Genomic DNA, 16,735 nt, shown 5'->3' with positions numbered 1-16,735 from the left:
TAAATTGTAAATTATAAATTCATTTATTGTATTACATAATTTATGCTGATTTTAATCTTAAAGAGTTGTATTACAGTATTTTTGTCACTGTATTACAGAAATAATAACTTATTTTGAGAGAAAATGACCCTAAAAATAGACTTCAGTTTCTTTATAAATTTATAAACTTTATAAATTTTTTTCTTTCTTTTGAACATTTGAAATGTGACCTGGACATGTTTTTGTTCTGTAAAAAATAATCTAGCATTACCTGAGAAATGTTACTTGTTTTGATATTTTATAAAATGCAATGATACGTAGTAATGCAAAGTACATGCAAAAAACCCTTTTGGTTCAATCTGGCACTATGTTCACCTTTTGGTTACGTCTTTAATTCTAGATTTCCTCATGCACGTCATATTTAACATGTTGGCTGGCTGATGCTTGGCCTGTAATGACTCTTTAGAGCTGTTTCCTGTAGAGCTGGTCACACTGCCGTACCTGTAGCTTATGCTCACTCAACTAGCACTAATGAACAGGTGCTTCAGACGCAATGCAGTTTGAAATGATGTGTGAGTGAGCGTTGTTTCACGTGGTTACGGTGGTGTGGTTGCATTAGACTTTGACATGTAGATCCTCTATCAAAATTGTTTTTTTGCTATAAAAATGAAAACTAGTACAGCAAAAAGTGTACACTGACCATCCCATCATGCTGAATATGAATGTGTGTGTGTGTGTTAGACTGAAGTCTTTTGAATTCACTGCTTTGTTCATTTGCTGTTTGTGTGTGAATATGCACTGGAGTGTGTGTGTGTGTGTGTGTGTGTGTGTGTGTGTGTGTGTATTCTGCTTTTGTCAGATATGTTGTGTTGATGGCATCTTTCATAAGAAAAACCACACCCTCTTCTCCCCCAGGCACGGGCTGACTGAGGCAGTATGTGTACTTTGATAGTGCTGCCAATAGAATAATACCTCATTAATGTTTACCTGTGGAGTTGATAAACCTGATGGACGGGGACAACCCCCCCCACCACCACCACCACACACACACACACGTTGGGTTTTTATGTTTTATGGGGACTTTCCATAGACATAATAATTTTTTATTCTGTGATCTGTATATTCTATCCCCCTAATCTTCACAGAAAACTTCCTGCATTTCTACATAAAAAAAAAAAAAAAAAAAAAAAAAAAAACTTTTTCTGACGGACTGATATGACATAAACACTGTTAACATACAGTACATTCTCTAACACGCAAAAAAAAAAAAAAGAGTATTAGTATGATTTGTAAACTGGTTTCCTCACAGGAACCAAATAAATGTCCTGAAACTTTGGTCCCCACAACAGAGGGTTTACCTGGACCATACAAACAACACACGCACAACACACAGTAGCACAGGCATCTTGAAATGATGAATGCTATCCACACTTAATATAGCATAAATACAGCTGACCTAGAAAGTTTTCGGATAATATAGTCATACTTAAATTATTATAGGAGTGTGTTTTACAAGAAAATACAATTTCAGCCTCACTTCTTCACAATTTTATGTGTAATTCAATGTGTTATTTACTGTTTCTTTGTAATTATTTGTGAAAATTGCTAGAGTGAAAATTGTTTCAGAATAAATCCAACACCAAATTTTTTTAAATGTATAAATGTCATTACCTAACAACCTGTCAAACCAAGCAGCATTCATTTTAAAGATGCTTTTTGGTCAGATTATGATCAGGGGTTTCGGGTTCGACTGTATTTGCATTTTGGCACACAGCTCGCAGAGGGCATGTAAATCTGTTAACAATATAATTTGCTGTGTTATTTTTCCACAGATATCATTCTGTGTTTCTGTAAATAAAGGAGTGTGCATACATTAGTATGTGTGTGCGTGTAAAACACCTGCCAGGTGTGTCATCCATTAAATAATGCATGCCGCACCCATAGAAATGAATACATAGTTCTGCATATTGCAGATGATATCAAAAACAAAAATAAAGTATACATCTCTTTCTTTAAGAAAATCTGATTGCATGCTATAAAGGGGTCTTCATTTGAGATTTTTCTTTCCTATTGGAGGATAAAAATCTTGCATGTGTGAGTGTTCTGCACATTTTTAATGGTGGCATCGTCACACTAATGCTATTAACAGTCATTCTGCTATCAGTGCATCATATGAATGTTTCTTCAAAGCAACGCTAACAGCTAGTGGCAGTTTTCGTCACTGCTGACGCTAATTATGAATGGAGCCAATATTGGACAGCAAATGATTGGAATGCGTTTGAAAAATGAACAGACGATTCGTTACAGTGGAAATGCATGCAGTGCAGATTTAACCATTGGATGGGCACATTGCTGCTTTAGCATGCATGTAATGAATCCTTGCTGATACTAGAGCTCCAGCTACAAAAAAAGTGTCTTTGAGGATGTAACAGTTAATTCTGTCCTCTCATTATCTTCACCTCCCAGTCATATTTTCTTTTCTTTGAGGGATAAACTCAACAAATGCTGACAAAAGAGGCATGGAGTATCTACACCCTTGCACAAGTCACACACATCTTACAGGCTCAGCTTGTGTTTGTGAACTTCCTTGTTTATTCTTTCACCCAAGCAGACACCATTAGTAGCTTTAAAGAGTAATTTAATAAAGTAGCATAATAAAGCACCTCACAGTCCATGATAAACGTCTGAGAGGCATTGAGTAGGAGAGAGAGACAGAAAGGCGAGGGAGGAGTGTTACGGGAATATTATAGTGAATCATCTGTTTATTTTTCTGCCATTTTTAACAGTGAGGAAAATTCTGCAAATAGCCTAATTGAAGAAGCGAGATGTGCCCAGACTTCCAGTAACACACACACATGCCGAGCTTGTTGGAAAAATTAGATTTTCTCTTTGTCAGAGTGTAGTGTTTCAGCATTTTAAATGGGTCATATCATGAGGAATCAATTTATCCTTGATCTTTTGAGATGAAAGACTTCATTGTGCCATGAAAAATTTAACTTTTCAAGCTCAATGTTATCTTGCTTCCGCACTTCCACAGCTTTCTGACGTCAGACAGATACGTTTGACCATGACTGCCGTACGTTAATGACTTCGGTTTGATTTTCAGAAACTTGACCCATCCACTGATGGCAAGATAATAAAGAGGAAGTAGAATATATTCTATTATTTATAAATATGGGAAGATCTAAAGATAAGATTCAATTTAGGAAAGTCTGTCAAACTCTGCAGATCATTCTGTAGAATCCCAATATTAGAAATGAACGTCTGAATTTATTTTTAATGAAATCACTGATCTTTCCAGACTGATCTGAACAGTTTAAATAACAAATTTCAGTTTGGATTGTCTTGCAAGCAAAAGCAGTAAAATGTTGTTTGTTATTTCACATGTGCAGAGGACTTTTACATGGAAGTTTAAGACACAAAGACAAAGCAGATGTATAATGGTCAAGGCTAAATTAATTTTATGTATATATAAAATTATATAATAAATTATATAAAGAAAAATAAATTACAATATATACAGTATAATGTACTTTATGTAATTTAATATATTTTAATGTATTTCAATGTTTATTTTTTGTATATAAATCATTATATATATTATATATATATATTACATATATTTAAAATATTATATATAATTATTTAAAAATATAAATAAATGATATTTATATAATGTATTTTTACATTTATATTATTATATTATATATATATATTTATATATATATATATATATATACACACACATTAGAATTTTAAAATAAATAACAATAAATTATATAGGCAAGGCAAAAATTTGAGTAAGAAATTATAATTAGACTATACATATAAACTTTATATCTACGTTATGTCCTCATTTAGATGGCAAAGTAAACATTTGCATGTGTGAACTATAAGACTGAAACCTATTCTACATGACAGATATATCTCAGTTCTCACACTCCTGCAAGCTGCAGTTGCTTCAAATCCTGTTACACGCACATATACACGTAGGCGCTTGCGTTTTGAAGTCAAGGGTCTCTTCCTGCCCTTTAACACCTCTAGCAGTTCTCATCAGAACACTTCTGCCTCTTTCTCTGTCATCTCCTCCCTAATTTCCACTACATCTTCCAGAATAATCTCAAATAAAGCCTTCAGACAGTCAGTCTCTGCTGAGAGCTGCCCGTTTAAAGAGCCGGGTGAAATTCCTCACGCTGAAGCTCAGTTGCGTTTGAATTTCATTAGTTTGGCACGGGAATGCGCTCCTAAATCATGCTCTTTACACAAAGTGCACTCTTTCTTTTGTCCTATAAACTCCAGCCGTTCGATTTCAGTACATTCCAGCTGCGTACAGCCAGCAGAGAGCAGGACACCTCCGTCAGATGCATGTTTGTTCGAAGACACGATGTGCATACAAGTTGAGCACGTCGCATCATCTGGGTCAGAAGGGTTTCTTGGTTTAAGTTGCAACTAGGTCAACCAAAACCAACCAAACACCAAACCACACATATGCAGGTGCATATATGCATACAATAGCACTGCCCCTCAAAGGTTTGGATACACATACTCATTCTACACAGCTTAGAGAAAGAGTAAAGTCATCAAAATTAGGAAATAATACAGTATGCGAATTATGTAGTGAATTATATGTGATTCATTTTTGTGAAACAAATTAATACTCCTATTTTTGAGCTTCTTCTTTATCTAGATATGGAATAGACAAAGAAGCAGTTCACAAATAAGTCACATTCATCAAACAACTTCAGATATGTTATATATATTCATATATATATTACACATATATAAACGCATATGTAATTTCTCACTGAAGTCACAAAAAACCACTAACGCACATGTTTGTTGTTACACCCTTTTTGTTTTTCATGTTCTTTTTTGCATTAGACATGAACAGGAAAAGGAAAGAGGGCGTAACAACACAGACATAGAAAACACAAAGCGGTGGGTGACTGCCTCTGGCTGGTGTTTTGCCTGATGGATATGGGCACTATTGAAGGGTCTTTCTTTATCTCACCTGCTCCAACTTGCCCTGGAGAATGAATCAAGGATTAGAGATAATAATAAAAGAGATTCTTTATTCCCTTGCAAACAGGACCATTGGAATTGTTTATATGATTTTCACATGCCTCAACCACTACACATGGTTGAATGTTTTAATTTAAAATATTTGTATTAATATGGATTAGTATGTAGTACATAATATAACATAATATACAGTGGCAGGTCTATTTTTATGCACTTACACTGCAAGATCTAATGCACAGATCAAAAATTTTGACACATATCCAGATTTTCTGTCCCATCTGTTGACATTATCTTAAGACATAACTGACTGTGTTTACATTAATACCTTGCCAAGACAGGCGTTTTGACCACATTTCCACACATGCACATATCCGAAATCAGTATGACAGGCACCTACCACATTCTGTATTACCTGTATTACAAATTCTGTATTCTGAATTACTAGTACTGTAGAAAGACTTATCTTTAGATATTGGTCTGCTACCAAACTACTTTTGATACCCTTCATATTTGAGGTGCAAAAAAGATCTCAGAAACAGAGTGCAGTGTGCAGTTTGAGGTTGAATAGAGGCTCTGTTTGAGATTTCAGTTTACCGCCCAACACACTTCACTGGCACAAACCCTCTTCCTGTCATGGGCCAGTGGGATTGGTCACACACTGGCTTGACATCACGACAACTCTCAGATGGAGAGAGACCGAATTTAGGGTGTTTCAAAAAGGAAGACAGGTGCAGCGATCTTAGCAGATGTAGAAACGTCTCCAGCGTTCGTTACTACGGAAACACACTTTCATCTGAGGCCTTGGTTTCCACACCTGACGTACGCAAAAACTCACTCTCACCAACCGTCAGCTACAACGGTGGAGAGAAAGACTGGTGGAGCTCTGCATTATTCAACATATTAAGACATTTCAAGTCATAGAAGTGCTTTATAGTGCGTTTTCAGAGCTGGTAACCCTAATGAACAAATTCAGACTGCTCTGATCCTCAGCTGCCCAAAGTCTGTATGTTTACAAGGTTTAATATTCACCAAATGAGTGTTTGTAAATTAAGAGAAAAAAAAATAAGAGCTGAATTACCAAAGTTAATTTGAATTTTTCCATCTTTTTGAATTGTGGTATTGTCTGTAAATGGCACGTAAAAACAAAATGTGCTGTGGTTGGTAATTTTTTTTGCCAAAAGTCAAAAGTATGCCTATGATTTCTTCAGAATTGCATTAAAAAAGTGAAATAATCTAATGCCATAGTGCATGAAAAATTGTTAATTCTAGAACATGAAAACAATTGTGTGTAAACAGTTATTTTTTTGCTTCTTGCATGTTTATTCAATATTTTTGCTAATTACATTTTTGATGTTTTTAGCACTGGAAAAAATGGTATAGAATCACTTCTCACTCAAAAATTACTAGTATATTTCACAGTTAATTACAGAGAAACAGCAAGTAACACATTGAATTAAACGTGACATTTTGAAATAGAAAGACTGAAATAGCATTTTCTTGTAAACCCTCCAAAAATCCTTGTTTTATTTTTGAAAAATCTTTTTTCAAGTCTTAGTTGAAGACATTTATTTATTTATTATTATATATATTTATATATTGTTGTTGCTGATTTTACTTCAAAATAAGCACAGAAATGTTAGAAAACCCAGCAAAATCCATCTGAGCCTGCTTATTTTTCACATCTCTAAACCTCCTTCAGTCGGTCAAGCAAAAGCATGCTTTACCTTCAGTCTGTGCAGATTGATTTCACAATGTTATCAAGTGCCTATCAGCCCCATTTATAGACACCCATACAAATATTTACAGTGTGCCTGCCGTGACATGTCTGGCCCTCCACAGTGGATGTCGAGTTTCAGCCCTGCCCAAATGCACACACACTCTTACACCGCTTAAAAGAGCCTGTGTTCTGTCAGTCCAAAAGGGAACATATGTTTCTTTCTTTTCATCGTTAGAGAGAGAGAATGAAGAGAGGGAGGAAAGGAAGGAAGCTGGGCGTATCAGTTGATCAGTGTGAGTATGAGAGCCGAAAGTGTGCCGAGAGGGCCTCTGTGTACACGCTCCACTCACAGAAAGTATGGACTTGAATGAATGATGATGATAGCTATACTGTTAATATCACAGTATTTATTGGGCAGGATGATTTTACACTATGTGAGAGTGCCAATGAAACTTTAAGTAATGCTAAAACAGAGCAGGACATGTCCCAAATGGGTTAAGATGAGAAAGACTTTAATATTAAAGAGTGCACCACAAGTTTCGTCATTTGTAGTTGTTCTTTTTACACTGAATTTCTGGCGAAAAATGGTTGTTGTCTGTGTTTGCATGTCAGTCTGTGCATCTGTGGTGTAGATTAGTGATGGGTCGTAAAGAAAATAAAAAAAGCTTAGTTCATTGCAATTGTCACATGAAGAAAGAAAGAATTGAAAGGTGAATTAATTATTTATGTTTCTTGTAATTTATCTTTTGCTGCATTTTTTATGATGTTCTAAATTGGAATATGATGAAAGATTGTTTGTGAAGTTGTACAGGGAATTTGCCTATTGAAAAAAAATCACATCTAACTTCGGTCAAATTAAGTAAATGATTAACAATTTCTTCATTTTGGCTGTACAAGATCAAATGAGAGAGTCGGTCAAATTATCTGCTCTTCCCATCATTAGTGTGCTTTCAGTCACAATTATTATTATTTTTATTTTTTTTTTTTTACGCTATTTACTTCATGTTGATGTGTTATTTTCTATGTGTACCTTGTAAAGCACTTTGGGCAACTTAGTTGTATTTATATAGTGCTATATAAATAAATAAACAAAGAAAGTCACTCTTTCTTCAAGTTTCATTATTACACCAGTAGGTGGCGACGAGTTACTGTCCATTCCAATTCATGAATGAGTCACTGAATCATTAATTCAAATGATTTATTCAGAAACTACTCAAGTAACTTTCTTTATGAGTGTTCGTCACTGAATCATTCATTCAAATTATTTATTCAGAAACTACTCAAGTAACTTTCTTTATGAGTGTTCAGTGAATCAGTTACTCGACCATTTCATTCCAAAACATTGATTAATTCAGGAACCATTTCAAGCGACTGTCTTTATGTGTCATTAAATCATTGACTCTGCCAGGTAAATGTATGTATGTATTTCAAAATAAACTAAACTAAATCTCACTAAATTATATAATCTGATAAAAAAGACACTACTTTTGCCAAATTACCATTTCAGTACTACTTATTATTCTAATTTTACCTATCACATGAAAAATAATGCATACTCTAAACCATGCTAAATAAATAAATGTGTGTGAGGATGAGATTTTCATTGCATTTAGGACTTTATTATAAGAGTGGTGTACATGCATATTGTGTATATCATAATGTGTCTGTTGCAGTTGTGCTGAGTTCATCCCAGATCACTTCCCCATGACGTGCGTGTATGTGTGTGTATGAGAGGGATGCACTCATTATTAATTAGTGTGCCTGTGTGTGTCCTGTGGTTATGATATCATTCTCACAAAAAGTCAACATTCCTGTCTAAGTGCCCCTTACCTATGAAATATTCATTCATCCATAATTCAGACAGGGTGAATGTAGGCAGGGCAGATGTAGGGTTTGACCCCACAACCATCCAGGAGAGAAACTGTCCACGCTAGTGCCTGAGCAGACAGGGTTTAACTGTGTAACTTTTCAAACTGCAGTAAGAAAATATACAGTATATCACACTATTGTGACTTACAGTAAGACTACAGCTTAGTAAATGTTACTGCATGAGGCTGAATATGTAATATTTACTACTAATCCTTACATTTGACTTGGTTGCTCTTTCATACCTCAGAAGCTGCAGTGGAGAGATATCAGTTGTTTTGCATTTAAGCATCAACTTTGTTTCAAATTTTCTACTGAAATGTATTGAGAGAAATAAAAATAGACACAAATGAGACCTACAGTAAGAGAGGAGCTAGAGAATGAATGTGGATAGCAGCTCAGATCATTTGATGAGAAATTTAATTGACGTTTGATTGCACTTCAAACTTCTGCAGATGTACTGCAGATTTCTGCAGTCCTTTTCACAAGAGAAACATCGGAAAAGTTGGAGAACAAAACGTCTCTATATGGATTTACCTTATATGAAGGATTTAGCCGTCACTCAGAAATTGCTAATACATTTCACAAATAATTACAAAGAAATGGCACATATAATTAAATATTTTGAATTAGAAAAATCATTTAATCTCATTGCAGTCTAGGAGAAACAACTAAGAAATTATGGTTTCCTTTCCTCTGGGATTGTTGTTTTGTGTATCTCACACTTCATAAACAAACCAAAAAGTACAAAAATGACTGTTTACCATTTAAATCAAATCAGAGGGAGACAGCAGCAACAAATGGAGGGAGCGATAAACTGACTGAAATATTACCCCAGGGGTACAAAAACGTGGAGTGATGGATTGCCCTTGGGTAAAAGAGAGGGCAAGAACACACAAAATCCATATCACAGCGTCTGTTATCCCTCTATATCTGAATAAAATATTCAAATACAGCCATTACTCCACATTAAAAACCACAAAATGTTCACATGTTCCTCACACTGATAGTCACATTAAACTCATCCATTAGAGCCGACCAGACTACACATATGATAATGATGATGATTGTGTGTGTGTGTGTGTGTGTGTGTGTGTGTGTGTGTAATGGCTATGGCAACTTATTGTCTGTGATAAGCCCACACTCACACACACACAGTCACTGATGTTTTTCTTGGTGATTTCCTCTGTGGATTATCAAGCATTACGTGAGTCATGACTGAGTACACAGCTCTGTCTTAAAGCCATAAGCTCTTTTTCAGACCCTTTTTACCCAATATTTGTGTAATTCTATGCTTAGAACATGATGTTGTTAGTTTTGTGAAACACTGATGTCAAATTTTATTGGGATCATTTGTGAGTGTGTCTGCTCCTGTGTGAGTTTCTGTCTATGTGAAGCATTCCAAAACAGGTTCCATTAGTTAGTTAGGATGCTGTCTTGTCTGTGTATTTTAGTGTTTATTTTAAGTTGTTATGTGAAAATCTGCCAAATTGTTTACTGCATTTGTAGCATGTCAGTTATTTCAGTTACTTCAGTTACTTATTTTTAATTATAAACATAAATAAATAAATACCAAAAAAATGAATACTTTTGCATTATACCCTACCATTCAAAAGTTTAGTCAGTAAGATTTCTTTAAAAAAAAAAAAAAGAATTAATACTTTTATTCATCAAGAACATTAAACTGATCAGAAGTGACAGTAAAGACATTGTTGCATAAAATTTCCATTTCAAATAAATGCTGTTCTTTTGAACTTTCATCAAAGAATCCTGAAAAAAAAAGTATCACAGTTTTCACAAAAATATTAAGCAGCACAACTGTTTTCAACATTGATAATAATAATAATAATAAATGTTTCTTGAGCAGTAAATCAGCATATTAGAATGATTTCTGAAGGATCATGTGACACTGAAGACTGGGGTAATGATGCTGAAAATTCAGCTTTTCATCACAGCAATAAATGACATTTTAAAAGATATTCAAATAGAAAACAGTTATTTGAAATTGTAATAATATTTCACAGTTTTGCAGTTTTTACTGTATTTTTAATCAAATAAAAATCTTACCAATCCCAAACTTTTGAATGGTAGGTTAAAAGTTGTTATGAGACTTGTGTGATGGAATTTCTTACAGCCTTTGATATCCAATCTTTCAATTTATTAATGCCTGTAAAGCCGGTAAACCCTGTAACATCCACATAATATGTGCATGATACCAGAAAGGGAATGTTTACATAAAGAAACTCCACTCTCAGGAATCATATATATTCTGGTTATCAATAAATAACCAGAAAGTTAATGTGCATAAACAAAATGACCGGACAGTGTTACATGTTTTTTTGTTTTTTCCTGAATTAGTCATTAAAGTTTCAAATTTCAGCTTTTAACTGACACTGGCTTGATTTACTCCAAAATTAAGTATGTTTACTGTAAACATTCATGACAATGAAAAATGTTATGTTCTGGTTTATTGTGCCACCATCGTTCTGATTTATTATGCTTAACTTTTATCGAATCTGGGATATTGCTATCATAATAACCCAATGCATTTCTCTCCATCTCTCTGCAGGTCACCGAATGAAGCCGGACGACCCTCATAAGCAGTTCACCGATCGCATGAGTGACATCGAACGTTTCCAGAGGGCCAGTCTGAGGATGAACCCTGGCAACGGGACCACCCGCTCCCACCAGACCCATTACAACCCCTCCAACACCACACCAATACCAGGTGCGTGTTTTGTCCCTGGATGCCCTACAGATCCAGTGTATGTGTTTGCTTGAGTCAGACGTTCAGACTCATCACAACAACTCGCACCTCGATGTCTGGAATCTAGCAACCCCTCTCAATCTCGGCTCCCACGTCAGCATGTGCGATAGTGGCTGAGGATACGTTCTCAGACGCATATAAAGACCTTTGAACATGATGTCTGCTAGCAAACCAGCAAAACTCTCACACTCTCAAAGGCACGTATGCACTTCGCTCGCAGTCTATCTTTCTATTTTCAAATAGACATACACACCCAGGCAGATTTCACACCCCACCCGTTCTCGGTAATGTGTGTGTGTTGCTGAAATGTGCTTCTTCTATTCATTACTGTTTGCTCACTGTTTCTGCAGCGTAGACTGAATCACTCACATTTCAAAAGAACTCAGACTGGTGTGTGTTTGCAGCCGTCTGACTCACATTTCAATCAAACGCTCATCTAAGATCAAGAGCGTCAAATGAGTTTTATTTAGTTCTTTCAATCATTTGGGTCATAACCCTATGAATTTATTCCTTACTTCTCTCAGTTTCTAAGTTGGATGCTGTTTGTGAGCTGGATACACAATGAAATCTTGTATATCAAACGTCTGATATGTTTTCATTGGCTTTGATTTTGTCATTTTGTTAAACAATTTTGCCTTTTTTATTTGTTCTTGTTTGCTCCCTGCATCTGTAGTGTAGGCAGAATCGCTCATATTTCGTAAAAACTCAAACAGAGTTGTCGTGTGTTTACGATTATCTAAGCATTCGTGACTCACATCTCTCTCTGCAATCAATCAAAAAGCGTGACAGACCAAATGCTCCCGAGGGTCAAATCATGTCCCGCTGCAGTTCTTTCATCTTTCTTTCATTCTTTTGGCCATTCGCAAATCCATAATCGAACCTAAACCTATTCATTTAGTCCTTACTACTGTAAGTTCGTAAGTTCTGACAGAATGTTAAAACCAGATGGGTGTACAACATTCATTTTGTCAGTCACTTAGCTTCTATTTCTGTCAGGTTATGTTAGGTAGCTCCGCCCACATTCAAATCTCATTGGTTCCATTCTTATTATTGGTTTTAAATAACACCGTATGAGAATTATGTAGTGATTTATGTGTGACTAACAATTGTGAAACTACTTAAAATTCTGCTCATTCATCAAACAACTTCAAGAGGTGCCTTTTCTTAAAAAAACATTTAAATATTAAAAATAGAAAAACATAACTTCATACAAATATTTTTGTTATAACAAAAAGTGATTTAAAAAAAAATGTTTTTAAAGAAGTCTCTACTGCTCACCAAGGCTGCATTTATTTGACCAATAATACAGTAAAAACAGGAAAATTGTCAAATATTATTATGAGTTAAAATAGCAATTTTTTTTGTTTTAATATACTTTAAAATGTAATTTATTTCTCTGATGACAAAGCTGATTTTTCAGCAGCCATTTGTCTTCAATGTTACATGATACTTCAGAAATCATTATAATATGCTGGTTTAGTGCTCAATAATATGATGATTTGGTGCTGTTAATATTTTTGATGCATTTTTTCACATATTTTTTGATGAACAGATAAGCTTCAAAAGAACAGCATTTATTTAATAAATATCTTTTTTTTATATATATATATATATTTTTAACATGCCTTTACTCATACTTTTAATCAATTTAATGCATCCTTGCTGAATAAAAGTAAAACATTTTATACAGTATATATAAAACAACATATAATTTTGTTTTGTAAGGCATTAAATAAAATAACTTGTGTCTGGTTAGGACATAATGTAATGGTCAACCGGATCCCATAAAAATGTGGTTACTTTCGTAACCTTCATTATTGATGAGCAGTTTATCCACAATAAGCCAGTGAATTTGAGGCACTGAATGTTTCGCTGGTGTTTTTGTTTGGGGTTTTTGGTAAATTCCTCCATCAGATTGACCTGATTTCTGAAGGTTGACGCTTACACAAGCATTCCTGCAAAACCAAAGCCGTGACTCATCCAGTGCTCAGCAAGAGTAGAATGAGAGATTTACGCTTACCACGTCAGGAGTGTGCTTGAGCGGGTTAAGCCCATCTAGTATCCATATCTGCAGGTGGATTAGAAGAGGAATTATGTCTTCATGGTGCTGTCAGAGACCAAGACTGCCGACACACACACACACACACACACACACACACACATCTGAAGCAGACATAATACATTAACTAGCTTTAGCTTTAGCTGTCGGGAGACTGCTTGTCTGTCACCGCTGTAGGCCCATGTGAGTGTGTGTGATACATCAAAACCTCACTGTCTGATATTAGCATAGTTATCTCTCACCTCAGGGCACTGTGTCTCTGGCTGTCTGTCTCTCTCGTCGTCCCAACTTCATCTTTATGCCTAAGTCTCAACACTTTCTGTCAGACAGCTCTGTGTGGTATGAGGTTTGCAGACAGACATGTGTAAGATAGACATGTTTAATCAGATTTATCACACTCATCGCAGGGTAATTAGATGGTCTCTCATTCCACCTGAATGATGTAAACTGTGTGTGTGTGTGTGTGTGTGTGTGTGTGTGTTGATTGCATCATCCTGGAGTCTTGAGGTTAGCAGATTGTTGATGACTGTAAACAGATATTAAGTTACAAAATTCACAGCACAAACACAGACATGGTTCATACTTAAACTGATTTGTCAAGCACACAGCGCCGTCCCACAAACACACACGTACACACACCTATTGTCATGCCGGTGGAGCGGGGAAGCGAACTAAAGTTGGCTTTAGTTAACATTTATTTCAGACAGAAATAAAAACGAATGAGGAATAAACGAAAGAAAATGCAGAGGGAGTTTAATGAAGAGAAAAAAGAACAAGCACACAGAGATGCGGGCAGAGCTGTGTGTTTATTTTGGCAGCGTTTATTCATGCGCTCATGCATATCCCACACAGTGCGGAACAGACACGCACATCAAATATGTCTGTGCAAAAGAGTAATTATTTTGCATAAAGACAAGGAAGTGTACTTTATGGACCATTCATTGTTTTGTTTTTTTTTTGTTTTTTTTTGCATTGTTAAAATTTTTATGACATTCTCTCCCTGAAACTGCATGTAGGCATTTATGTTTATAATTTATGTTTTTATGTATATTCTTTTTAATTGTTTAAATGATCATATTTTTATATTCATATAGAAATATGTTTTATATGAATTATATTAATTGTTTTATTGAATAATTCATCATTTAATTTTTCCCTTTAGTGTGCAGTATCAGACAGTCAGTGAACAGACAGATGGTTTGAGTCTGAGACTACACGTGTGTGTGTGTGTGTGTGTGTGTGTGTGTGTGTGTGGACTTCAGAGAGTGTTGGAGTGTTTTAAGAACGTGTGGTGAAAGATCTGACAGGAAAACCAGACTTCATGGTGGCTGTGTTTGTTTTTGCTGGTTCTGAGGAAAGCCTGCATTTCCACTCAACGTTATACAGCTTTTCTTTCTCTCTCTTACTCTCTATTCTCTTATGTCCACAATCATACTATTTAAATGGACAGTATCTTTTTTAATAATATTTGATTCATGTTTTTATTTTTTTATTGCTATAAATTTATATTTTATGTATACTTAAATAATATATATAAATACATATTTTAGAGCAGATATTACTATTAAGTTACATTGCTACTTTTAGTTAGCTTCTCCCCCAACATTAGTCCTCTCAGAGATGCACAAATCTCACATATTGTACTGCTCACAGACTGTTTCTGTGTCATGCTGCTTTAATAGTGGTAGAAATCTGTTTGTTATTGACGTTGTGTTTCAGCCAATCAAAATATTTGAGTGAGATTTTCAGCAGAAGCACCAGCTGTGGCCTGAATAAGAGCATTTATACTAAAGAATTTATCATTGTGCGGTGAAAACCAGAGAGAGAGATAGAACTGCGTGTTATTAGTGGTGTTTGTGAAGACAAGCATCACTACTACTATTGCTCAAGATTTATTCAGACTCCTAACCTTAAGTATTAATCTTTGGAGTTACAGATATGAATGATACTTCAAATTAAAAACAAAATCCCATAGACTTGCATTGAAGGGACCCAAGCTTTTGTCCTGGACTAGTAATCAACCACCACAGACTACGTTTTGCATGGACAAGCACCGCTCACATTTTTCTCTGAAAATGTAAAAATCTACTCACATACGTCTCATATCTCATACGTGTATGTGTGTTTGTCGCAGCGATTAGCTTGTAACAACTATCTCATCTCGGTCTGAGAGCAAACAGGATTTATTTGCATGTCAAATTGGCAGTTCAGTGCACTGACACACACACAAACATACTCTATAATTCCCAAAGTATCTTATTTTAGACTCGTGCAGCGACTGTTGTGGGTGTGTGAGAGAGACAGCTGCATTTTAATGCTGACAAAAAGCGTTTGGATCATACACACATACAGGCGTCACATGCTAGAGATAAGATATCTGATAATCACACACACCTTTAACAGACACCCAAAATATCATTCCTCGTGACACACTGATACTTTTCTTGGCTCGTCAGCAAAACAAAGATTTCAGAGTTATCTACTCACACACACATGCTTTTTGACAGATGGAGTTCTAACATGTGTGTGTGTGTGTGTGTGTGTAATATGACACCAGCATAAGATTTCATGTTTGTTTTTCTCGGCACCTTTGATGAAAACACTAGCAGCTCTCTCACACTGAACATGTGTGGACAAATTCATTGTGTCGCAATCCTACAAATACGCACTCAGGGCTGGGCAGCATATCTAATAAGCACTGTATATTAATGATGATTTCGCTGCCAAAATAAAATTAAAATTAAGCAACAGCATCCCCGGTACTGTAAGTTTAGACTACTTCCATGAACCAGTTTAATCAACTGAATCAACTGTCCGTTTCATTCAGTGAACTGATTTTAAACTCTGATTCAGCAGTTCGTTTTATCATTCAAAAATGTTTACATGTAATAAAATTTTATATATTGTTATATTGCTATATATATATTTAATATTATGTAGAGGTATCTTAAATATTATCAAAAGGATATAAAATGTTTAGAAATCTCTTTGAACTACTGTGTATTGCACAGCGATTAATTATTTTTTTCTTTTAACTATATCACACAGCACTTTATAATTTATTGCATTAATTTATATTTTGGTTTGATACATTTGTTTAATATTATAGATTATTATTTTTCTGTATATAAATGAAAAAGATTTTTATTATGTTTCTTTTATCATTTTTTTTTTAATTTTCAGCAACTTTTAAGAGGAAATATATATACATTTTAATATAGAGATACAAAATAATGTTGGAATAATTTTTTGAGATTTTTTTAAATATCACATTGTGCCTTATTATTAATTGTGCTAATGTATATTTTGGTTTGATATATATATA

At 34.9% G+C, this 16,735-nt stretch overlaps 1 protein-coding gene across 2 annotated transcripts in view; it reads left to right on the top strand.

The window, feature by feature from the left end:
- runx3 (RUNX family transcription factor 3) overlaps positions 1 to 16,735 on the top strand; it is a 66,788-nt gene that overhangs the window by 39,678 nt on the left and 10,375 nt on the right. For both annotated transcript variants that reach the window (XM_016459690.1, XM_016459691.1), the window contains 2 exons: positions 11,154 to 11,312; positions 11,450 to 11,452. In XM_016459690.1, the coding sequence (XP_016315176.1) occupies positions 11,154 to 11,312; positions 11,450 to 11,452 (162 nt within the window). The remainder of the gene's footprint in view (positions 1 to 11,153; positions 11,313 to 11,449; positions 11,453 to 16,735) is intronic.

This window comes from Sinocyclocheilus anshuiensis, unplaced genomic scaffold, assembly GCF_001515605.1.
Source record: "Sinocyclocheilus anshuiensis isolate Anshui unplaced genomic scaffold, SAMN03320099.WGS_v1.1 scaffold2229, whole genome shotgun sequence".
NCBI classification, from domain to species: domain Eukaryota; kingdom Metazoa; phylum Chordata; class Actinopteri; order Cypriniformes; family Cyprinidae; genus Sinocyclocheilus; species Sinocyclocheilus anshuiensis.
Note: the sequence above shows the minus strand (reverse complement) of the source record. Positions and strands in the feature narration are given on the sequence as shown.